This window comes from Spea bombifrons, chromosome 5, assembly GCF_027358695.1.
Source record: "Spea bombifrons isolate aSpeBom1 chromosome 5, aSpeBom1.2.pri, whole genome shotgun sequence".
NCBI classification, from domain to species: domain Eukaryota; kingdom Metazoa; phylum Chordata; class Amphibia; order Anura; family Pelobatidae; genus Spea; species Spea bombifrons.
In genome coordinates this window covers 16181711-16207700 of record NC_071091.1, presented here as the reverse complement: position 1 = coordinate 16207700, position 25990 = coordinate 16181711, and the positions used below count along the sequence as shown (strand labels likewise).

At 42.4% G+C, this 25990-nt stretch overlaps 3 protein-coding genes across 3 annotated transcripts in view; 2 read left to right on the top strand and 1 right to left on the bottom strand.

Moving 5' to 3' along the window:
- Positions 1-380: 380 nt before the first annotated feature.
- LRRD1 (leucine rich repeats and death domain containing 1) lies at positions 381-5724 on the top strand. The gene is made up of 5 exons (XM_053467308.1): positions 381-1955; positions 2675-2873; positions 4278-4439; positions 4875-4995; positions 5535-5724. The coding sequence occupies exons 1-5, from the start codon at positions 441-443 to the stop codon at positions 5716-5718; spliced, it is 2181 nt and encodes a 726-aa protein (XP_053323283.1). The 5' UTR covers positions 381-440; the 3' UTR covers positions 5719-5724.
- A 4276-nt stretch (positions 5725-10000) lies between these two features.
- On the top strand, positions 10001-16178 carry LOC128497035 (lanosterol 14-alpha demethylase). The gene is made up of 11 exons (XM_053466885.1): positions 10001-10156; positions 10830-10997; positions 12202-12300; positions 12678-12854; positions 13215-13341; positions 13633-13807; positions 14076-14195; positions 14527-14722; positions 15016-15111; positions 15232-15400; positions 15777-16178. The coding sequence occupies exons 2-11, from the start codon at positions 10836-10838 to the stop codon at positions 15953-15955; spliced, it is 1500 nt and encodes a 499-aa protein (XP_053322860.1). The 5' UTR covers positions 10001-10156; positions 10830-10835; the 3' UTR covers positions 15956-16178.
- A 3000-nt stretch (positions 16179-19178) lies between these two features.
- AKAP9 (A-kinase anchoring protein 9) overlaps positions 19179-25990 on the bottom strand; it is a 91128-nt gene continuing 84316 nt past the window's right edge. Inside the window, exons 42-50 of the mRNA XM_053467674.1 lie at positions 25308-25510; positions 24415-24523; positions 23523-23705; positions 22685-22885; positions 22325-22557; positions 22043-22128; positions 21297-21429; positions 20272-20399; positions 19179-19302 (exon numbers count right to left, since the gene is read on the bottom strand). Of these exons, the coding sequence (XP_053323649.1) occupies positions 19259-19302; positions 20272-20399; positions 21297-21429; positions 22043-22128; positions 22325-22557; positions 22685-22885; positions 23523-23705; positions 24415-24523; positions 25308-25510 (1320 nt within the window). The 3' untranslated portion in view covers positions 19179-19258. The remainder of the gene's footprint in view (positions 19303-20271; positions 20400-21296; positions 21430-22042; positions 22129-22324; positions 22558-22684; positions 22886-23522; positions 23706-24414; positions 24524-25307; positions 25511-25990) is intronic.

Below are 25990 nucleotides of genomic sequence, written 5' to 3'. Positions count from 1 at the left end.
AGGGCCGCACGTTGGACGCCCCTGATATAGATGTTTAGACATGGGATGAAATTTTGAGGGTCATTTGTTAATTATTTAATGTTAAATGCCTTATCCTAATATTGTTTTCACTTTTGCAACAATTCATTGGATACGAACAAGGAAATGTGGCTACAATGCATTTACCAATTTTCACCTTCATTTTTGCTGCATGCTTTGCATTGATAATAAATGAACTTCATGCAAAACAGCCTTCGACGATCTAAATGCTGAAGGTCAGGGGTGATTGCCATGGAATGACACGGGTGTTCTCACATCCCAGCCTTTCTTTTAATGTATCGCCCAAATACACTAGCAAATGCAATCACAAAATGTGTATATAACAGATTTACCTGTTTTCTTTTACAGGTTTTAGAGAAAACAATCATTAAACTCATGAACCTCTGGGATATGTGAGAACTATGACAATGTCCTCAGAAGCTTACAGTAATACGGTCACCAACCTGAATGCTAAAGGTCTATCCGAAATACCAGCAGACGTTTTCAAATGTAGGTATTTAAAATGTCTGCAAGTTGACAACAACGCCATAACAACGGTGCCAAAAGAGGTGACCCATCTTCCTGAACTAGAAATATTGTCCATCGAAGGAAACGCCCTAAAGTGTTTACCTCCTCATATTGGTCTTCTTCCTCTGCTTCAAGCATTAAATATAAGTCGTAACCACTTAACCTGCCTTCCAGAAGAGATAAAAAACCTGAAATACATCAAGCAACTGTTTGCAACCCATAATAACCTTACCCATCTGCCGCTGGCCATGGGAGACCTCAAAACGCTCCAGATACTAGGATTAAGTGCCAACAGTCTGAAAAGTCTTCCAGACTCCATCAACAACCTTAAAAACCTGCATGTGCTGAACTTGGATTCCAATCAGATGTCGATCCTACCAAAACCCCTGTTTAAATTGCCACATCTTGTCAAGCTGTGCCTGTCTGGAAACCAGATAAAAAGTTTGCCAAAGGAAATAGGACACCTTAAAAGCCTACGTGAGCTTTCGCTCAGTAACAACCATCTCACCTTTTTGCCAGTTCAGTTATATAGTTTAACCAACTTGGAAGACCTCCTACTTGATAACAACAAGCTGACTGCCATATCAGATAAGATTGAGAACTTGCAGCAGCTAAAGGTGCTATCCATTGGCAACAACTTACTCACAGGGATCCCAGAGAAGGTTTGCAGCTGTGTCCTCATGGAATATTTGTCCCTAAGTGGTAACCAAATACTCACACTCCCTACAAGGATTCATAGACTAAAGAATTTAAAGGAGCTACGTATTGATCGGAACTCCTTGGGGAGTCTGCCAGAACAGTTGGCTCATCTATCAGATCTGTTGGTGATTTCGTGTGCAGAGAATAACTTGCTTTATGTCCCAATTGAACTTAAAAACTGTGTACAAATAACCAAACTGGACCTGAGTGGTAATAAACTCTCGGAGATTCCTCAGGCATTGACTTCAATGACTGAGTTGTTGTATTTAATCCTTAACAACAATGAAATTGCGGAGGTTCCTGAAACTATAATATACGTTAAAAAACTAAAACATCTGGCACTAAGGGGAAACAAATTGGTGAAGTTCTCGGTACATATCTGCAGTCTGCAATATCTAACCTTCTTAGACCTCTGCGAAAATAACATTAGCCATGTTCCTCCAGAAGTGGCCAATATGGATTCTCTCTGTGAGCTTCTGCTACATTCCAATAAGCTTACAAGTTTCCCACCTGAACTGTGCGCTTTAAACAATCTTCAGAAAGTCGACCTTTCAGACAATAAGATCCAAAGCGTTACCGAGCAAATCAGCCAACTGCAGAAACTTCAAGACTTAAATCTTTCAAATAATTATTTTAAAGCATTTCCACGTCAAGTGTGTACTATAAGATCACTGGAAACCCTGAAAATAAGTCAACAAAATGGATTAAAGGTAAACAGAACTGCATGTTTGCTGATGCAATGCAATCCTCGCTCCTGACATCATATCACACACCATGGTGTCCAACCAGGTTCAAGGGCAGCAAACCTTCTGGAGTCTTAACAATTCTCTAATTACCATATATATAGAGTTAGCAAGATTATAAAACTATAGCGGTGATTGTCAGATAAATTTTTAGAATACAGTCCCAAAATGTAACATTAATTCTTAATGGGGTTTATTTATCATAGGAACAGTTATCAGGAGAGTTGTGTTCCTTGTCTTCATTATTCATCCTGCTGAAGGAAGACCTTGGCTGGCCCTGTATAATGCATAGTTAAACCAGTGAGATTTCTTCAGTTTTCTCACACATTGAGTTATACATTGTGCAGGGCCAGCTCGGCCCTGCTTGCTGGGGAGACTTGTCAATGTTTGTCCTTCAAATGAATAGTGAGAGGAGTGAGTTGAAACCACAACTTTCCTGCAAACCCTCCTTCCAACTCTTTCTTAAGTGAATAGACCCCAAAGTGGATTTTGCATATTATCAACTCATACAAAATATCCGTGTGACGTTGGCCTCCATACTAACGCCCCTAGAGACTTGTCTACCTTGCATAATGGTTTAAACAGTGATGTTATGAAAGGGCTTCATAAATTAAATTATTATTCTAATGGATCTTGCATGTGGGCCATACGGTAGCAGAATTAACAAGAACACGTTTCTTTTGCAGTTAACTGCTTTTCCAGAAGATCTTAGTAATCTAGCTAATTTAAAGAGCGTTGATATATCAGATAACGCCTTCACCATCATACCAAACAGTATTGGAGAGATGAAGAACTTGATTCAGATAACAGCATCTAACAATCACCTAAGTGTTCTTCCTCCATCCATTGTCTCCATGACCGGTCTTCAAAAAGTCTGTCTTAAAGGTAAGTGTCTGCACATGAACGTGATCTGGTGACACCTTGGAGTCTTATACAATGATTGCGAGCTCTAAGGGGGTCACCGATGAACTAGTTCATTGTTTCTACAAAATTTTGGTGAAACTCTGATTTTCCATTGAAATCAGATTGCTGGGGGGGGGGTTGTGATTATAACTATATTTTCTGGGAAAAAAGGCTCGCTTGGAAAAAGTTGCCTCTAGATTTGTTGTCACACAAATTATGATTATTTTTGATAGTGTATTTTGAGTGTTGTATTCTAAAAATGATGGTTGATGTTAATGACCATCGCAATTTAAAATATACTGGGCTACTACTGCTGATAGGAGGAACATTTGTTTTGGTTCATCCTGTGGGCTTAGTTGGAAGCTGATGGTGGTCAGTTCAGGGATCTCCAGGAAGAATCTTAAAATATAGTCCAAAAAGTAAACGGCACCCTGAAAATGCATCATTATAATTTTGTATATTGGTATTCAAAACTCACACAAGATCCGAACAGTGTGTCGCAAAACAATTGTTAAACGCACTACATATGAAGCTTCATAAACGCAATCTAGTGACCGTACAGTAAAACTTTCTCCACGATTAGGTTTATAAATCGTTTTTAAATATATAAATATTTTTCAAAAGCAAACTTAGAGGAATTCTGGGACAATGTTGCTGCTTCATACTCATCCATCTAATGCTTCATAACTTCAATATACACTACTGTTCAAAATTTTGGGGTCACTGCTGTTTTCGTGGAAAACAAGGACATTTCTAGCTGTCACATAATTGCAAAAGTGTTTTCTAACGATCGATTAGCCTTTTAAACTTAAACACAGGAGTGATGGGAGTGATAAAGGGCCTCCATATACCTATGAAGACATTCCATTAAAAATCAGCTGTTTCCATCTACAATAGTCATTTACAACATTAACCCCATCTACACTTTTAATGGACAAAATTTGCTTTTCTTTCAGAACCAAGGACATTTCTATGTGACCCCAAACTTTGGAACGGTAGTGTATTTGCATACCTGGGAACTCTCCAGGTTTTGCCCTGAGACTCCGGGAGAAGTTCTGCTTCTCTGATTCTCTGGGTTGATACCCACGTTTTCCAGTTCCCGGGAGCAGGATCCTTATACTCCCCACCCATTTCTCCCTTAAATAGGGGGGTGTCCCATGATGTCAGTGGAAATGGCCACCATCATCAGCTGGTACCGCCCAACGACATCAGTGGGACCACCCACTCATGTCAGGGGGGTAGTCCTGGCCACGTCCCGCAAAGGTAGGCTCCAAGTAGCTGGAGCTCAAAAGTTCCCAGATATGTATATTTGCAAAAAAGGTCTATGAGATAAGCCGGGCTTTTTTAAAGTTAGAATTCCTTAACATACAATATGATCTGTGACAGGAAACCGCTTAAGAGTCCTGCCGCGCGACATGCATCGTCTCCACAATCTGAAGGAGATAAATCTGGATAACAATCCCATGTGCAGCCCCCCGCGCCCCGTGTGTGAAGGGAAACAGCTCTATCCTATTGGCCGCTATCTTCACGGAGCCGACGTCAGGGAAGGTCTGTACGGTAACGTATTGTGCTGATGCTTTATCATATATGTAAAGATCAGACCCTATTAGTCCCCATTTCCATTGGTCTGATATATAATTCATCTAAGGGGGTCTTAATGTTAATTCTGAATGCCCCCCCTCGTTGTAGGTAGAAGGAATACCTGCCCATCCCCCAGGCTCTTCCTCTCCTTATAGCGGGCAGGGGCACAAAAATAACTCTGATACCCACCGGCGGGGCAGTCAGGTGCAAGTCGGGAAAAGAGTTGCCTGGGTGGGCGCTGACTGGTGAAGCTGGGATGGGTGGGATCGCTTGCCCACACTTTTGTGGTTTGGTAGCGATTGTCATGTGACTTTGCCACACAATTTATATATATATTATTTATAAAGGTTTTTTGAATGGTATTTGCTGGGCATGCGCTGAGTTCTTGCTTTGTTTGCACAGAGAAGATTATGCAGAAGGTATTCAGAATGGTCTCCTGCAACATCGATGTTGAAGATTTCATTTTTTTCTGTAAGAAACTGCAACTTAAAGACGAGGAGATCAAAGTATTTGTCAAAAGCAGGTAGGGAGTCAGATCTTTATTCACATATATTTCAGGACATTAATATTTTGGTGTAACAGGTATCTAGTATGCGCAGGTCTCGACTGGCGATTAGGGAAGCCCTGGCCCTTTAAGGCATGCGGCTGCCTGATGGCGGGGGTGAGGCCGGTGGCAGAAAATGTCAGCGCTTTCTATGAGCACGGGCTTCTCGTTTGAGCCAATGAATAAAATGCTTGGATTTCACTGCAATGTTCTTCCTGCATCTCAACATCAAGCAGGGCTGGTCTTAGTGCCAGGCGAGCCTCGGCCAGGGGGACAGTCAATCCAGAAACTGACCCCAATGTGCAGAAGCTGGTCTGGTTCTTCACAGGGGGGGAGCAATCGAAGTCCCCACCGTGATCTAATCCTACATATAAAAAATACACGGGGTGTACTGTGATAGGACTTCTTGTCTTTAGCGCTATTTGGTCGGCGACCAGCCCTAACACAATGGTATCTAGTCCAGACTGCGATGAACTGGTATGATTGTACACAACCATCTTAACATGTTTCTTTTGCAGGACATTGCAGCTCCCTGACAAAATCCTGCAGGCTCTGACCCTCTGGAAGAACAGCAGACAGCCCGGGGACGCTCCTGCGCACGTTACTGATCGCTTGATTCGAGCGCTCGTTATGTCTGATTTCCACGACGTTGCACAAAAAGCCAGAATGATTAAAATTGCAGCGAATGCAATAAAATTCTGAACATCAGCCAAGTGCAAATAGTTCTAATACAATCACATCAATCGGCGGGACTTTACAGGATCACATGTCACAACAGCCATATATATATATATATACATATATGTTTTCCATGATGTTTCTATGTAATAATAAACCCGTGTATAAACACCAAAACCTAATGTAAGGAGAGCACGTAAGGAGAAAAAGGTATATACAAAGTAAATCTTTATTAGACAATATGATTTAAATACATATAAAAAATATATATAATATAAAAGCATCTCGGCACCAAGACACATATAGGAAGGTACCTATGAACAAGGGCACAGGACTACAGGAACTAGGACCAACCCCAACGTACGTTTCGCTGCAATGAGCTTCGTCAGCGAAACGTACGTTGGGGTTGGTACGTTTGGACTATCACCAGGCTTTTTTGCTGTTTTCAGCCTCTTCTAGGTTTGGTTAGTAACTTTTGAGCACCGATGTACCATTGCTGTATGTTATTTCATGTGTTCCTTTTTACTTTATTGCTGTGGTCATCCTTGTGTTTCTTATTTGTGCCTTCATATAGATACGTATTTCCATCCTAGTGCCTGCAGTCCTGTGCCCTGAGTCTTGGTGCCGAGATGCTTTTATATTATATATATTTTTTATATGTATTTAAATCATATTGTCTAATAAAGATTTACTTTGTATATACCTTTTTCTCCTTACGTGCTCTCCTTACATTAGGTTTTGGTGTTTATATATGTACAGTGCACGTATCTCTACCATGTTTGGTAGTTTGTTCGTTTTTGGTGATTAATAAACCCGTGTATGTAACGTGTGCCTGCGATACAGCTTCAGTCCCAAAGCCACGTTTCAGACCCACACGTGATCCAGAGCGCCCCTTGGTAGAGTGGCGTTGCAGCATATATACCGGTATACATATATCCCTTGAAAGTAATTGCCCACTGGGATCCATGTATAAAGTGGATATAGAGGCAAAGGTGATTATTGTTGACCTTATTTGCATGAGCCTACCCAGAATCCCTTGTGGTTGTGGCCGCACCATGAGATTTCTGAGAGAAAAACAAGCCTTCTGGCTTGTCTGGTGTCTGTAGATGAGTGTTTAGTAATACTTCTACTACCCCTAAATTTTAGTGAAAGGGTTTTCCATCACCTTTACCCACCATAACTTATGTAATGGTATATATATATATCTATATCTATATCTATATCTATATCTATATCTATATCTATATCTATATCTATATCTATATCATAGATGATATCTATATCTATATCATAGATGATATATATATACCGTATTGGCTCGAATATAGGCCGCACTTTTTCCCCCCACTTTAAGACTTTAAAGTGGGGGTGCGGCCTATATTCGGGGTCTAGCGCCCAACGCCCGGGACATGCAGTCCCGGGCGCCGGGCAGGCAGCGGGGTTAGGATACAGATCCCCCGCAGCGGTGCAGGGGACCTGCATCCTACTCCCCGATACGCTCAGACGGGGGGGGTGCCGGCACGGGAGGTTGTCTAAGCGCATCGTGCGGATGCGTTTTACCTCTGCACCCCCCCCGGACTTACCGGAGCAGACTCCCGGGTGTCTTGCGGGGTCGGCGGGGGACGTCTACGCAATACAACTTGTAAAAAGTTGTATTGCGTAGATGTCCCCCGCCGGCCCCGCAAGACACCCGGGAGTCTGCTCCGGTAAGTTGGGGGGGGTGCAGAGGAGGACAGTGGTAGCGTATCTCGGGGAGGGAGGACAATGGCAGCGTATCTCGGGGAGGGAGGACAGTGGCAGCGTATCTCGGGGAGGGAGGACAGTGGCAGCATATCTCGGGGGGGACAGTGGCAGCATATCTCGGGGAGGGAGGACAGTGGCAGCATATCTCGGGGGGCGGGGGGGACAGAGTGGCAGTATGTTTTTTTGGTGCTTTTTTAAAGAAAAAAACTTTTTCTTTAAAAAAGCACCAAACTTTTAGGGTGCGGCCTATATACGGGGGCGGCCTATATCCGAGCCAATACGGTATATATCATAGATGATTGATATATATATATCATAGATGATATATATATATATCATAGATGATATATATATATATATCATAGATGATATATATATATATATCATAGATGATATATATATATATATCATAGATGATATATATATATATATCATAGATGATATATATATATATATCATAGATGATATATATATATATATCATAGATGATATATATATATATATCATAGATGATATATATATATATATCATAGATGATATATATATATATATCATAGATGATATATATATATATATCATAGATGATATATATATATATATCATAGATGATATATATATATATATCATAGATGATATATATATATATATCATAGATGATATATATATATATATCATAGATGATATATATATATATATCATAGATGATATATATATATACACACGCGCACACATTTGCTAGCAATTCCCCTACAATGTATATATAACGTCATTTACTGAGCTGCCGTGGACCCCATTTGGGGTGACAGGTCCGCTCTCATCAAGCACATCATCTTCGAACATCGCTCTCCTCACAATGGAGGCAAGGAATGAAGCAGAGGGAAAAACAGCTTCTGGCCAACAGCGCTTGGAAACCCCAGCGGTGATTTCTGAAGAGGCTTCCCTGATTGAGCTATACATGGCACAGGGCCCAGCTGTGCTTCCAGAGATACCATATTTCCCCCCCAAAATTTTAATATTAATTTAGGGGAAAAAAAGGAAAAGCCTGAATATAAGACTACCCTAGTAAATATTAATTCACGTGTAAACAATTTTTTCATATTTAATAAAAACTATGATTGAGAAAAATGCATTTTTTTTATTTCCTATCATTTGCCAACCTACCCCCAGTTATGCACATCTGCCCCCCAGATATGCCTTATACCCCCTTATATGCCCCTCTACCCTCCCCCGTGCTCCAGACTCCCTGGCATTCAGTGGGGGCAGCCTGTGGATGTCTGCCCGCAGGCGCTCCGTCATAGAAGCCCCGGCAGAAGGAGGCTGTCTACGCACATCACACAGACGTTTACCGGCTGCCAGAGAGGAGGATCCAGGTCCCCTACAGCGCTGCGGGGGATCTGGATCTTAGTCTTGTAGTCAGACCTCTATTTGAGGTCTAGAAAAAAAGCTTGTCTTATATTCGAATAAATACGGTATTTATGTTGTTTCGTGAATTCGGGGTGAACCACAACTCAGCTGCTTTAGTGAATAAACCCCAAAAAGTATAAGGAGCCCTACTACCTATGTGAATAACAATGCAGAGTATATACCATACAGCTGCACTACTTTATCTCCATCACTCTTATCGAACAGCCAGAAGTTACAAACATAGACTGTGATGGCAGATAAGCCGCGTTCGGCATCTAGTCTGCCGAACCTACCCGCAGAGACTCCCACCATAATCAGTCGTTGGACTCATCTTAGATTCAGGATAGCTTTATGCCTACCCAGTGCGTGTTTAAATTCCCACACTGTATTAGCCTGTACCACGTCTGCTGAAAGGCTGCTTCTCTTACCAACCACCCTCTCAACAAAGTAAAACTTACATTACATCTAAGCCTCTGACATATATATATATATATATATATATATATATATATATATATATATAAGTAACCGCACATGTAATGAGTTAAGCGCCCTGCGTGTGTGTAAGAGCGGGGCTTTCTTGTATATATTGTTTTATTTGACATTTTGCAACAATAAACGAATGCAACAATTAAAAGGGGGCGGGGACTAACCGCCGCCGCATCACTGAAACAACGCGCTCTCCCTACATAAGTCTAAAGTCCTGTTACTAATAAAGCTCACGCTATACGGGCGCTCATTGGATATATACAGGCTTTACGGGCGCTCATTGGATGTATACACGCTATAAGAATACGCTTGTTCCTCCCCCTCAGCCGCTCACAGGCCTGATTCTGGCATCACCGCCTCATAGGTCTCCGCAGCGCAGCGGATAAGAGCGGCCGCTGCTTACGTCAGATAGTCAGACATCAGTTCAGGGGATTCTAACCAATCAGAGCGAGGTACGGAGAGACTGCACACCTGCCGGTACTGTTACAGAGGAGGAAGCCCCGCCCCTTATTACAGTATCCCTCCGCCCATCTCTGTGTGTCTAATTCTGAGCAATCCCTCCGCTCTGTGCGCAGCCAAGTAAAGCCGTTATTCGTAGGCTGGGGTAATAATCGCTGATTCGGGAAGCCGCTGGGGATTCTGGGTGAGTTATCGGGGCTTTGTTATTAGGTGGGGGCGTGGTTAGTGTTTGACAGCAGACCCGCGAGGACCCACCCCCTACCGCCCCTCTCAGGCACAGAGCAAAAGTGGGCTGAGTGCAGGACACTCCTACAGTGCGCGCCGGTGCTGAAGGGATTCTGGTGCCATCACTGCTGCAGCAACTCAGGTATGTACTCCTCTAATCACATGTAACATGCATGTAATCATATTTCACTTTGTGTGGCCTGTCAGACCTCTGAGGTCTCTTCTTTAGATGGAGAGAGAAGAACAGACCTCAGAGGTCTCTTTAGCTTGTGTGTTCTTTCTGTCTTGGCCCAATAAAAGGTATCGGGACTAAATACTCCTTTTTCTCCTGGGCTAATATGGAAATATCTAATTCTCCTTCATTGGCGCACTGAATGGCATTAGATTGCAAGCTTCTGGGACTATCTAGGTCTGTTCTCCAGGCATATTGTACCATGTGATGTTTAAACCCCACTCGCTGTATAGACACCATCTGATTCTCAGCAGGGGTGGGTGGCAGCCGTGGTAGTTCCTGGCGCTGCTCCTGCCTTGTGTTTTCCTTGGCCTAAAAGACCCTAAACCTGTGATCTCTTTTACCTGACCACAGTGGAGATGTTGGCGAGAAACATTTGGGGTCTCCAGAGCTGCGCGGAATACTCTAGGGAGGTCTGACCAGAGAGTGACAGAACTGTCCGTCTGAGGACTGGCTGGGGGTCCGGCTGGGGGTCTGGCTGAGGGCTGGCTGGGGGTCTGGCTGAGGGTTGGCTGGGGGTCCGGCTCTGACTTTCCCGTTCTAACACATTGTATGACGCCCGCTCTCCCGTGTTTTCCGGTAGGTGGCCATGTTGGTGAGTCTGTGGCAGGCAGGGGGCGCCCTGTTTGAAGAAGCGGTGGGTGGCAGCCTCGCCTCACGTATTCTGCTCCCCTGCGCGTTTCTCCTCAGCCTGGCCTACCTGTCTAAGCTGGCCTTCAAGCACCTGCAGACCGTGGACACAGAGAACGCGGTAAGCATGTAGCGTGTAGCGTGATCACTTACCAGTTCTTTCCCGGGAAGGAAATTGATTGGATCTTGGTAAGGAATCCAGGATCCCGGGCGGTTTGTATATGTTTGTGGGGGATGGGGGAGGATTGAATAATTTCTGGTCATATCTGAAATATTTTTTGTGCCCTTCAAACAAAACGTATAAGAATTTAAATATCGAGCCGTCATCTCCAAACCTTCATCATCGAGCGTCGGCTCGGGGCCCTCATCCATCCGCGGGGCCCTTGACTGCCCGGGAACATGATGAGATGAGCCAATGCCTGAAAGAACCGCGTCTCACCACCATTCTTAATCATTTTTGGGTGACTTTGCCTGCTAACAAAGTCCATTCCTCAATAGACTTCCATTAGACAGAGTGTCCGCCTGAGTGATTAAGACCGAGCCATTCTAATCTTTCCCACAGACAGCCTGATAAAGAAGTGTTTGAGTTTTCTTCTAGAAGATTTGACTCGGATAACAGCTAGAACACGTGCAGATGGCTAACATACAGTATAATGAAACATTATATTCTACAAAAAGTAGAAAACAGCACATTTTGAAAACATTTTCTAGGATTTGTCTGAAATGCTACCTTCTTCCTTTTTATTTTTTATATCTCATGGCTGGAAATTCATGATCTTCTGCAGGGGAGAATTAGCTTTGTTGTTTCCCCCCCCCAGAGTGGGGGGACCATTTAATGACACTTTGTGCCGACCGCTCTCAGCCACGCCGACACTCTGTGGCACGGAGCGTTATAACGCGTCCTACCGGTGTTCAGCGAGACGGCGCTCCCTCGCACAGAGTATGAGCTGCTATGCTGGTGGGACAGGGTCATTTGACCCAATTATCTGTCTTTTCAAATGAAACATAAGCCCAGGGGCCAACCAAACACTTGCCCTGTGTGCCCTACGGCCAGCCAAGGGCCTGTAAAAATTGTGAAATGCATGCCTTAAGTTAATGTGTGCACAGCTATCATTACTCTCATAGTTATGTGCGGAAGTAATTATGTGTGCTATATACAGTGTATGTAATATATATACGGGATATACTGTATATAAAATATATATCCAGTGCTGATAAGCGTTTGTCGCATCGATATGGAAGCTTCTGTGTGTAATTTGCTGGCCGCAGTTAAAATAGTGGAAGAATTGTATGCATCTGGAACTGTTTCTTTTTCCTCCCCACAGAAAGCCCCACCATTCATTCCGTCCTTTATCCCTTTCCTGGGCCACGCGATCGCTTTTGGGAAAAGTCCAATTGAATTCCTTGAAAATGCGTATGAAAAGGTAACAAAAGCCTCCCTGCTTCCCGACATTATTATTATTAGTAACTGGTTCATCTATGACTTGTGTCCAGCGACATATTCTGGCCAAGGCTGGTCTGGGGGGCAATCAACCCCCCCCGGACACCTTTTAATACACATATATGACATCATAATCGTGGCACTTATTGTACCTGAGACACCGACCAAGGAGGGTGAGCTGTTTGGGGGGATAGGGGGCGCTGCTTAAGGTTGGGCCTAAAGGGGCCCCTAAAGTTTAATACATGACGGCTGGTGTCATGCCCCCCTTTGCTCATTTTCTCTTCTCCCACTGATGGAAGGGTTAAATCGGGTTGATATCCGCCGCTGTCTGCTCTTACCGGGTTTGTCTTTCTCTTGCAGTATGGGCCGGTCTTCAGTTTTACTATGGTGGGCAAAACATTTACCTACTTGGTGGGCAGCGATGCAGCTGCTTTGCTCTTCAACAGCAAAAACGAAGACCTGAACGCCGAGGATGTGTACTCGAGGCTCACAACACCGGTCTTCGGGAAAGGAGTTGCTTACGATGTCCCCAACCCGGTGGGTGAACGCGCTGGAACCTGTCCTCTGGGGTCTCGTAGGAGCTTTTACAGGGATAGTGGTGCCCCAAGGCTCTTAATTGCTGATCTTTATGGGTTCTTTGGGTCCAAACGTGTTGTTCGTCCAATCAGAGTTACATTCTGCTCCTATAAATTGTGGCAGCAACTTAACCCTTAAAGAGGTAGATTGGGATCACCTGCTGGTTCGGGCAGACCGAAGGATCAGCTTTGGGTATATGACAGGCAGGACGTTTATTTTCGAGTGATGTTTCTACTCCTTTAAGATAGGATTGTAATAACGTTAAACCCGTTGTAAATTATCCAGTCCGTTGTGTTCATTTATTTTACATTTTATTTGCAGATCTTTTTGGAACAGAAAAAGATGCTGAAAACAGGACTGAACATCGCTCATTTCAAAACCTACGTGAGGATGATCGAAGAAGAGACCGTGGAGTATTTCAAGCGCTGGGGAGACAATGGCGTCGGAGGTAAGTCTTCTCATAGAGTGAGGGCACTGGCGTCGCTCATCTCATATTGGGTGGAAGTGCTGCTTTTTCATTAATAAAAGAAAGTTCTGAGACGGGATATAGGATCAGTTTAAAGAAACGCGCTGGGACTTGGGACCGATCCAAATGGGCTAATCAGTTCGCTAAAACCTTTGGCTGCTGCTTTTATTTCGATGGCTCCTTGATGATTTCAACAGTTATTTGCTTCGTGATAACGTCGCTCCATGTTGCTTTTTCTTTTCCTCCTGAAAACACATTGTGTTTCTTGTCTAGATTTATTCGAGGCGCTCTCGGAGCTGATCATCCTCACAGCTAGCCGCTGTCTACATGGGAAGGAGATTCGCAGCCAGCTGAACGAGCGCGTCGCGCAACTCTACGCAGATCTGGATGGAGGCTTCACTCACGCTGCATGGCTGCTGCCCGGCTGGCTTCCGTTACCCAGCTTTAGGTAGTTACTTCGTATAACATCAGTGACATTTTATTATTATTATTATTATTATTTAAATAATTTGAAAGGCTTTTCTTTGATAACTTTTGTCAAATATATTATTGTATAGAATCTCCAGCCTATGTTTTTATTGATCCATTTTTGAGGGGATGGCTATTACTGTGATGTCATTAGCTCTGTTTATCACAAATCAGTAACATACCAATATATACATATATTTGTTAGTGACCATTTCTTGCATGTAAAATATCACTTTTCTGGTTTCTAGGCGCAGAGACCGAGCACATCAAGAAATCAAAAAAATTTTCTATAAGGTGATCCAAAAACGCAGGGAGTCTGATGAGAAAGAGGATGACATGCTGCAGACACTTGTGGAAGCCACATACAAGTAAGTTGTGTCCTCCATACATACATAGACTCACACTAACACACCACTAACCGTGCGAAGCCTCTGCATGTGTTTCATGCAGCTTACCCAGCGAGGTCATAAAATGTGATGTTATATGATGCTGCTCAACCCCGCTTCCTCCTGGAAATTGGGGCAATAAAGTCCAGGTGTCAGCCTTACCTCTTTATCCCTACTCCTGGAGCATGCCTCGGAGGGGGATCTGCCAATTGCAGGCAATCCAGACACCTTGATGACACTCTTGGTAAATCATGCTTATAAAAGGAAGTTAATAAATCTTTGTGGTTTTCATTTGAATCTGTCTCATTTCCAGGGATGGTACCCCACTGAACGATGATGAGATAGCAGGTATGTTGATCGGTTTGCTGTTGGCTGGGCAGCACACATCATCCACCACCAGTGCCTGGATGGGCTTCTTCTTGGCCAAACAAAAGTCTTTCCAGGAGCAATGCTTTGCAGAGCAGAAAGCAGTCTGTGGAGAAGATTTACCCCCTCTGAAATATGACCAGGTGAGTCAAGTCAGGTGCTCTTGGGAAGCTTCTTCTTTCTGGCAATAAATTTAGGTTTTGGGCAAGGTAAAGGAGGATACTACTTTCTATTAATTATTACACTTGCCAATAACACAGTTATAAGATGCCATAGCATGGCTAAACTGAAAGGTTGAAAATATTTGGGGTAAAGTACCTCAAGATCATTGTAATGGGCTGGGAGACTTTCTATACATTAATTGCCATGTTTACACGAGTACACAGAGTTATGAAATGTTTTTTTATGCATAACCCCCAATGTATGTTGTCTTTAGCTGAAAGATTTACAAGCCCTGGACAGATGTATCAAAGAAACACTGAGGCTGAGACCCCCCATTATGACCATGATGAGAATGGCCCGGACACCCCAGGTTAGTAGGGATGGCTTTCACGTGTCTGCAGGACATGAGCCATGGTTACGTTCTAGGCTGCGGGGGGCATTGGATTCTTTAATATAAACCTACCCTTACAATGTTTTGTGTCATGTTAAGACTGTTGCAGGCTACAGTATTCCGCCAGGACATCAGGTGTGCGTTTCTCCCACTGTTAATCATCGCCTAAGGGACACTTGGGTACAAAATACTGATTTCAATCCAAACCGGTACCTTCACGAAAACCCAGCAGCAGGAGAGAAGTTTGCATACGTACCTTTTGGAGCTGGTAAGGCTGCTATTGTAATGTCTGAGAAATATTACAAAGTGAGAATTTGTATAAGTTTTGTTAAATTATACTTACTGTATATGTTGTATGAACTCCCCGATGATTAATGGGCAGGTAAAATATAATATGTAGTACAACTGCCATACTGACAAATCATGAGGTCCCTGCATAAAGGAGCTTGCAGACCTATTTTCTTAAAAGTTCTGTAAGATAGGGGAGAGATGAAATGGGCTTGAGGATTGCATAGTAAAGGAGCAGCCCTGTATATAAAACCGTAAGAAATTTGTTTTCCCCCCAAAAGTATTTAATTTGGTTTTCTACAACTACAGAATAGCTATACATTTTTATTATAATAAATGTTCTCTCCCTGTTTCAGGTCGTCATCGTTGTATTGGTGAAAATTTTGCTTATGTTCAAATTAAAACAATTTGGTCCACAATGCTCCGCATGTACGAATTTGAACTTGTTGACGGATATTTCCCTACAATAAACTACACCACTATGATCCATACGCCAAACAACCCCATCATCAGATACAAGAGACGGGAATGTTAAGAACGTGAACTTCAATTGCTAAACGGATCCTAATTTCTAGTTTGAAAATTGTATATTGGAGGGGGATTGAAAAATTGCACCTGTAAATGTTATGTATTTTATAAAATGAATGTGAACGGGAACATATAAAAATCCTTGTGTACATTAATTTGTCTTTTCCTTTCAATGTTTGAATTGATCTGTTGTACATAAGTTGCATTAAACAAAAAATTTTTAATTTTTACCGTGTGACGCAATTGTCCTTTGGGGAAAAAAAATACTTTGAGGTATGTGGCTTAAACGTGGAAATTCTTGAATAACTTTCCTAATAAAAGTTCTCGAAGCATTACTTTAATATATTTGTACACGTGCACAAACACAATATTCAACTGTAGACAGAAAGATGAGATGAAAGAGGCTGGGCAGCGAGGAAAGAGATGTTTGTATTGTTATAGCCTTTCCGTTTGAAAAGCAAGAATACGTTTCATTCTCGGCTCAGAGTTTACCTCTCTACTTCCCCACTGGATGAATACATTTCATTCTCAGCTCAGAGTTTACATCTCTACTTCCCCCCTGGATGAATACATTTCATTCTCAGCTCAGAGTTTACCTCTCTACTTCCCCACTGGATGAATACCGTATTTGCTCGATTATAAGACGAGGTTTTTTCCAGAGCAAATTCTCTGAAAAATACCCCTCGTCTTATAATCAGGGTCGTCTTATAATCAGACCTCAAATAGGTCTGATTATGAGACTAAGATCTAGATCCCCCGCAGCGATGCAGAGGACCTGGATCCTCCTGTGTTAACCCCCCCCCCCAATTTACCGGTGCTTCTGAGTCCCCGGTGCTTAGTCCGGGCTGCGTGTAGAGCTCTACGCGATATAATCGCGTAGAGCTCTACACGATACAATCGCGTAGAGCTCTACACGCTGCCCGGACTAAGCACTGGGGACTCAGAAGCACCGGTAAATTGGAGGGGGGACATAACACAGGTCCCCTGCATCCTCCTGTGTTATGCCCCCTCCAACTTACCGGTGCTTCTGAGTCCCCGGTGCTTAGTCCGGGCAGCGTGTAGAGCTCCACGCGATTCGCGTGGAGCTCTACATGCTGTCCGGACTAAGCACCTGGGGCTCAGATGCAGGGGACCTGGACCCTCCTGTGTTATGCGCCCCCCCCCAACTCAGAAGCACCGGTAAGTTTGGAGGAGGGAGGGGGAGTGTTAAATGGGTGGTGTAAGGCATTTCTGGAGGCAGAGTGCTCTGTGAAATGCCTTTTAACCCCTTTAATGCCACTCTGCCTCCTGAAATGCCTTAAACCTCCCTATATGCCACTCTTCCCCATAATATGCCTTTTAACCCTCTAAGTGCCAGTGTGGCATATAGGGTTAAAAGGCATATCATGGGGCACAGTGGCATATAGGGTTGAAAGGCATATCATGGGGCACTGTGGCATTTAGAGGGTTAAAAGGCATATCATGGGGCACAGTGGCATATAGGGGGTATAAGGCACTTCTGGGGCAGATGTGCATAACTGGGGGGCAGGTTGGAAAATAGAAGGAAATAAAACCAAAATATTTTTCTCAAGCATAGCTTTTATTAAAAAAAGTGTTTAAATGAATTAACATTTACTGGTAAAACTTTTTTCCTATAGGGTCGTCTTATATTCAGGCTTTTTCTTTTTTTCCTAAATTAATATTAAGATTTGGGGGGTCGTCTTATAATCAGGGTCGTCTTATAATCGAGCAAATACGGTACATTTCATTCTCAGCTCAGAGTTTACCTCTCTACTTCCCCACTGGATGAATACATTTCATTCTCAGCTCATTTACCTCTCTACTTCCCCACTGGTCCGATTTTTGGATTTTGGCCATAACCTAGAAAGCTTTTGCATCTTTTTTGCAGCTCCACATAGAGCCACACAGGGAGCATTCAGAACAGTAGACAGCATTTGACTCCTGAGCCGCCATAATTTTTGTGCTGTTTTACTAGATTTCTATACAGTCCTTTTTGGGGGAAGATGGTAACGTAACGAATCACCCAGGCGTTGCACACACAAAAAAAAACACAAAACTTTAAGAATCTTATTTTTGTGATCACAAATCTTCAATTCATATGATGATCCTCATGAAGGAAATACCGTATATTCTGGCGTATAAGACGACTTTTTAACCCCAGAAAATCTTCTCAAAAGTTGGGGGTCGTCTTATACGCCGGAATATACGGTATATATATATATATATATATATATATAAAAGGAGAAAATATTGTAGAAATGTGACTTAAACAGCCATATTTATTCTATTTAAAAAAGGTGGACTCTTGCCTTTGTTCCCCTGGCAATGGAGACTCCTGTCTGTCTCTCCAAATATAAAAGAAGGAACACTGGGAATATGGTAAGCTGGACCAGATGATATTCATTGGACACATTGACCACGTATGTTTTGGTACATAACTGGGTCACTTGAATTGACTTTTCCTCCCCGGCCAAATATTGCCAGCTCTATAACTCAGACAGGTGCACTTACTATTGCCACATACCTTAGAAGAGGTTGGTACTGAAACGTCAGCATGACAAGAGTCACAACGACCCTAGTTAAATTGCTATAAAGCCATTAGTAATGTTGGTGGGTACACTGAACAAGAAAAAGAGGTACTAAAAGTGAACACAAGCAGCGAAAACAGATTGTTCTTCCCAAAGGCGATGATTGAGAAAGTGCAAGCTATAGGTCATGGTAATGCATTTAGTAATGAGTTTAACTGTTTTTTGTCCACATTTAATCATTTTGTTTTGAAATAGTATTAGGATATATCTGAGAAACATTGGTGAATAACCCATTGCAGACACAAATTGATAAAGAGATGAAATTTATTTCAGTACCTTGACAAAATACCCATAAAATTCGAAGCTCCTACCATTACAAAAATAGGTCTCTATATTATCTTCATTCCTCTTGCCAGTAGCAAATATCTTGACAAGACGGTTTTTTCAGCCTCTGTGTAAGGCCTCCCGTTCCCCCAATACATAAAAGCTCCTTTCACCCATTTGATAAATACATAAGTTAATCATTTAAATTAGAAATCCACATAATGTACAAGAAATTTAATGGATGATTTTAAAACAAAAACACAAAAAACGCTCATATACAGAAAGTCCAGACTGCGTGATTTGCCATCGTGGATAGAAGCCTGGCAAGTGTCCGCCTGTATTTACCGGGCTGTCAGGCGTCTGTCTGTTGTACCGGGTTGATGTTGCCGCAAATAAATACAATGCAGAATTACAGAAGCAGCACAGACTTACAGAAGGCTTCAAGTATTGCATGGATATTATCTTCTTATACCATGGTGTGTGCTGTTATTTACAACAGATCCTGTACAGGAGAAGAAAGCGATTTGGTAAATTTGCTTCTGCTAGGGTAGTACTTTTTATCACATGTTATCCCTTTTGAAGAACAGAATGCCAGGGTTAGGCTGCTGTCCTGGATTAGCTGCCTCTCTGTCCCACATGGACTGGTGGGGGAAATGCTCTGATCTCCGGAACAGCTCCTACATGGCCACCTCATGATGCTCTGCAGCTCAGGGCCATGTGCGGCATCTTCAGTAAAGGTAGATGGTGGCAACACCTTGTAGCCCTATCCACAGCCCACCCCTAGCCACACACCCAGCACTGGTGTCCCAATTTAGACATCAAAGAAAGAAAACTCATCAACAAAACAAAAGAAAGGTGGGATAAAGTCTCAATAGTCAAAAGCTAGGGTAGTAAGAATAGAAGGGGGCTGTTAGTCCTCTAAGGGAAATTCATTTCTATAATTGCTGTAACCATTAGCCCCCACATCTAGTCATCACCTTCTAGACCAGAGTATCGCCACCTCGTAAGATGTAACCATTTCTAAAATCGGACCCTATATACAAGTGTACTAAAGTGGTAACCCTATCTTTCTAACCCAAACCAGGTCAACTTGAACCAGCTGAGAAAAAAAACCTAAACACTCAACACGCATTCCCCCGAGACGAGGCTGGGCTTTGCCAGGAGAATGGCCAAAAACTCAGCTTCATTTATGTTTAGCCTGGCTTCACTGGAAAAACTGTATTTAAAGAAAGAGGAGGACAGTAAAAGGTAATGGACACTCTGACCGCAGACTGTATTTGGTGTCACATTTCAGTTGACGGGATATTGAAGGTGTAAACTGAAACAGGTATATCCAACCAAAACGGCATCCCAGTAACAGCTCCACTGGAGCCATGCACCTATCTCATTTACTGCGAGTTCCATAAGTGTACATTACAAACTATAATCATCCCATTGCACCGGGACATATAGCGCCACCGCTGTCTCTCACCTGACTGCACACTTCCTAGCCGCTTTTGCAGGGCTTCCAGCCGGGTAATGTAATCTGTTAATGCTCTGTCGGGGTCATAATGCTGAAGGTGGGAGCACGGACTCAGATCCGATGAACCAACGTGATACCTGTGATGAAAGCATCAAGATCGGGAAACTGGGTTTGAACTGAACAGGCAAATTCAGGAAAAGGGGTTATAATTAACCGAGTCCAACAAAGTAACGTATTAGGTTGTGATTAAACAAGAACATATCTGAATTCCTCATGGACCTGTAAGCGATGACCTGGTAAGATTTTAATTAAAAGTGCAGTAATAGCGGCTATGGGTGACGGGCTATGGAAAACATGATGCCAGATGAGCAGAGTCACATTTCATCAAAGTCCTGACCCTCATCATCAATTACGTCAATAATAATGAGGACTCAATGAGCCATTATGTTTGAAATAAAACAGAAGTTATCAGTTCATTCTCTAAATCAATACTTCTAGTTTCAGTCGGACAAACAGGTAACCAATAGATAAACATTGCACTTGATGTATAGGCATTAACAATCAAAGTATTCTTTGGTCATTGACCGTGCTGGTTGGACCATATCAATGGCGCTTACAGTAAAAAGAAAATCTTTCCAAACTTTTCACCAGAATATTTCTTCCCCCATTAAAATGACTGTAGGTGAGAAGTAAGCAGCTCTCCTGGACAGCTAATTCTGTATCCAGAATGGTAGATTATAGGGAAAGCACTCTATAATTATTATAATGTTAATTACGCCCCGCATAGAGTATACTTAGAATATATACATAGAGTATACCTCCCCTTTCCCGGTGCCTTTGAAGGCAATGCTGTCCCCCCTTGTATACCCTATCATTGCAAATGAAATGGCAACTTTATCGCCTTTACCCAGACAAAGAAATCACAGCAGCTTATTACTACCTGACCTACATTAAATCATTTTTAGCACTAGCTCCAGAAGCTGTAAGTAAATACGTGACCCCGGGGGTTAATTACTGGATTAATAGGTGAATACCTATGCTGAGAGTTCACAGTGGACTGCGGAGAGTCAAAGTCTGACCGAGAGCGACATGATGAATGTCTCGGGTCCCCGTACGGATGCACACTACCGGCTGGGAAGTACGGGGAGTCTGTCCTTGGATCAGATCCTGGAAAAAAAAATACCGGCTATAGCAACGTACTCCAAAAACAGACAAACTGAGCCAAGGACTTAACAGCAAAACAAATGAAACATTTCCCTCTATATTTTTATCTACAAACATCTAACACTTTGTATTAAGGGGAAATCTCATCAAAAAAAGTGTTCTCCTTGAGCATAAAACCAATTGCTGTAGGTTAGAATTGCCAAAAGATGGTTTTATCTCATTTTGTTCCATTAAACTTCCTTTTATCTGCAGATCTGGAGGCTGCCACTGTTTTATGTTATTTAAGTGATATTTTGGGTGACTTTCCCTTCTCAAACACCACATAGAGCTGATTCTTTATGGCAAGGCTAATGAAGACCGTTCTGGCATGGACTTTCAAAATGTCTGTCTGGGTGATTACAACCGAGCCATACTATTGTTTACCACAGACAGTATCATAAGAAGTCAGGGTAGATTGGGCTAAGGTAAAAGCTACAACACATACAAATGGCTAATATACAGCTGCCTAACACATTATATTATACAAAACTTGAACTATTTAGAAAAAGAAAACAGCCCAAAACATATCTTTAACATGATACTAGTAATAAAGAAATGAGGAGAGTGATTGTTTCACCTGTGGTTAGCCCAAACCCATTCCTATTCACTATAACACAGCTTGATACAGCTGCTTTCTGCCACCGATGGACTAGGAACTTCATCCTGTATTAAAAAAAGAAAATAAGTACATATTATAGCAAGTAAAATGCCTGGGGGCTGCCTAATTTTCAAACGGAGGATTTATTACTATGTTTTCTTATATCGGGAAAGCGAGCCGGCACTCATAATCCATAAACATCATCATAACCGGAATCAATCTGTTCTACTACAAGAAAACAGTATAAATGCTGATGCCCACCTTGAAATGGCTATTGAAACCCTGACAGCAGAACGAAAGCGTGTGAAGGCTCTCGTATGATTAGTAATGCGCTCTAGATCCGTGTAACGGGGCTGGCCACCCATTCTAGCTATGAGGGCCAGCGTGGCCTCCTCACATTCCTGGAAGCCGCCAAGCAACAGCAGCAAGTACTTCTTCTGATACACCAAGGCTTTCCTAAAGCTCTCCGAGCGGAGGTACTTTCCATAGATTCTCTAGAAGAGACAATAAATCACATCGGTAAGGAACATATAAGAAATATCCAAAGAATATAACATACCTTTCATTCCTCCCATCCTAAATATAAGGGAATACAATACAAAGATCATCACACATTCTTACTTTTAGTGCAATATTTTCAGACTCCCGTCCCAGCTCCCGTTGGGAAGTTTCGTTCTTCAGCTCAGCTTTCACTTTGAGAAGTTCAGCTTCTGTTTGTTTCAATGATTTCTGGAGCTGAAGCTTCTCTTTGTTCCACATCTCTCTTTCCGACACAACGAGCGCATCAATGTTAGGTGCATTGTCCAGGGATGATCTAGAAGACTTGGTAGGAACAAAAGATACAAATCACAATCTACTCAGTAGATTCATAAAACAGTATAGTATGAAGTAGTGTTCATAAAACACTTCTGCTATAATGTCCATACACTTTGTAAGGTAACTTCCAGACCCTGAGGAGTTCGACACAAACTGCCCTAAATGTTCTCCTAATGAACTAAGGTGTTGTAGCTGTGCATGCCTACCAACTGTCCTGCTTCGAGTGGGACACTCCCAATTCTGCCACTGCTTTTTGAGACAGAGGTAGCGCACAGCAGGACAGCGGCATTTGGGGCCACAATTCTGTGCTCTCAATTTAATTCTCCAGATTGGAGATCGGGGGCACGAGCCAATGCACCCTAAGCATGTACAGAATTGGGAGCATGCGTAGTAGCACTATCAGTTTGAGTGACACCAGTTTGAGTCTACCACCCCACCTCTGCCCCCATCCAGATTCTCCAGGTTGAAGTTAGGAGGTATGGGCGTTCAATGTACAACCACCCATGGATGGTTGAAGAATAATAAATCGTAACATCTGCATGTTGTTGGCAGGGGGTTGGAGAATTAACCATATCATCTATCAGCAGCACCCAGACTGCCTTCATGGCAACAAGACATTATCCCATAATAATCAGGCACTTACAGGATCACCCGATGTTCCCCATAAGCGGTGGCGACTGGCCTCATCTTCCATCCTTAGGAGGGCATTGCGGAGATCGTTTTTTTCCTCCGTTAACCTGCTCACATACCCTGTAAGCTCAGCATTCTGCGTCAGAAGTTTCTCCGTAAGAGAGTTTGTAGCGTTCCCAGAATAAAATGCCGGACTCTGAAAGAAAGGAGAAGAAAACGTAGCATTGTAGAGCGCACAAGATCCACAGAACATTATTTTTAATTTCCATCTGCTTCCTAAAGATTTAAAAATATATTAAAGATGTGCGTTTTCTACTTTGTAATGTTTTTGTTAATCAATGAATTGTACGTTGATACAGATGAATTAATTTATGTTGGATATTTCCAAGTAGGAGTTGTTTTTTTTTTTTTCAGTGATCTGTCTTTTAGAGGGTTTTTTGGACTAAAAATAAAACAGAAGGGCTCTTACACTGTGCTTCAAACAACCAATCGGTTATGTGAAAAAGGGCCACAAAGGGAGCTCTGAAGAATGCATGTTAATGACCTCAAAGTAATGTAATATGTATTATTTTTTGAGGCTGCATGGGACACGGGAGCATCCTTTCAAAAAATGAGCTTCCTATGGGACATTCAGTCATGACAATATCTGGACAGATCCAGACGGATTCCAGAAGGAATTTGAATTTAAAGGAGCTCAGGAGAAAAGACAGACTGCAAAAAACCAAGGGTTATATTCTAGTATCAGACACCGCCAGCCTGGCATGCTTGTCATGAATTCGGCCACATTGTGTTGTATGGCACATTGTAAGTCCCCTCTCTGACACAGCCTTGTCACAATAATGTCTTCTGAACACAAAAACACGCAAGCGCCATACAGAAACAACACTGCATGTGCAGGACCTCACCTGTCCTTGAAGAGACAAAGCGGCTACTTGTTCAAGATGGGATATAACGTCTTGTAAGGAGTTTTCTGACCAAGCAAAGTCCTCATCATCCGCTCCATCAAATAATATCCTGCAGGAGAAAAACAAACATACATTTTGTAAAGTGGGGTACACAGAATAAATGTGTAAGAGGTAACTGCACGTTACTAGGTATATTTCTAGTGTCCTTCCACTGCAAACACCCCACTCACTGCAATGATCCATGAACTAGGAGTCCTTATTAGCCTAGAGTTCCCATTGGAACCATTACTGTTACCTTGTATCACTATATATTTAATTCTGCAGTCAGTGTTCACCCATATTATCACCCGAGATACACATCTCACTTATCTAGAACTACTTGTTAGATGCTGAAGACCACCACATATATGACACAGAGAACAGCTGGAGACACTATATATACTATGCCCATGCAAGCAAACGTAAACTTTCATGTAAATGTATGTCTTTGACCCTGAATATGTGCCGCACCACATGATACAGATCCGAGTGAAACATATTTGGGGAAGACGCTGGTCAGATCTCCAGCACCGGATTCTAAGCTCAATTGGCTTGCAGTGAATACAGACCTGCTTGGGCTTCCTTGATTCTAGACTTGGTCACAAACGCCCAACCCGCACCCACTAAATGTAGACAACTACTACTTTCCAGCAATGTAGTCAAGTAACATTTCATTTTTTTTGTTTCTGAATATGGTGAAATAAACCAAAGCCAGAACAGACAAAACCCAAACAATTTGTAAAGAAAAATAAATGAAATACAAGTTTTAGGAAATGGCAATAGTATTGGTATCACAAGCATACTTCAATTTTTCATAATTTTGACTGACATAATACTATAGAAAATCTTCTCACCTTTGCCTTGCTTTGGTTGCCAGCTGTTTGAGTTTTGTGGACACCTGGATCAGCCTCTGTTTAATGCTTTCGATGGTGAAAGACGATTCTCCTAGAACTTGGCCATCGCTGAATGCACTCAGACGAAGCTTATGTGCTCCTTCTTCTGCTGTCTGAGACTGGGCACAACTTTGTGTTGGAGCAGTGATGGTCTTCCATCCAGCCTGAAGCCATTAAATACACAACAAACATTTGAGTTACTCCAACACCCTGCGTCTTGAACTTCTATTTACTTTCTCGGAGATGTTGCATTATAAATTAAAGCATTACAGACATTACTCAGAAGGGGTGATACGTTCTGGAGAAACACCAAGATTATATTTTTTCCCCCAGAATTGGCTTGACAAACACGCTCAGTAAAACTGTTCCCTGAAAGCCACTTTGTCATTGTTAATAACCCTTAAGTTGAACAGAACTCTAACAAAGACAACGGTCATCAGCTCAGATATAACCGGGAATCTGAATTTATTATCCTTCCTGAGTTTGTGTGTGTGTGTGTGTGTATAAACCTTCCTGAAACTTGGTTACAGCGAGACTCTATGACTTGAGGAGGATCTGAATCTTCTATATCAGAAAGACCACAAGCTGCCCACATGGTTTGGGCATTAGATTACATGAATTAAAATATGTAGAAAAGCTATAAA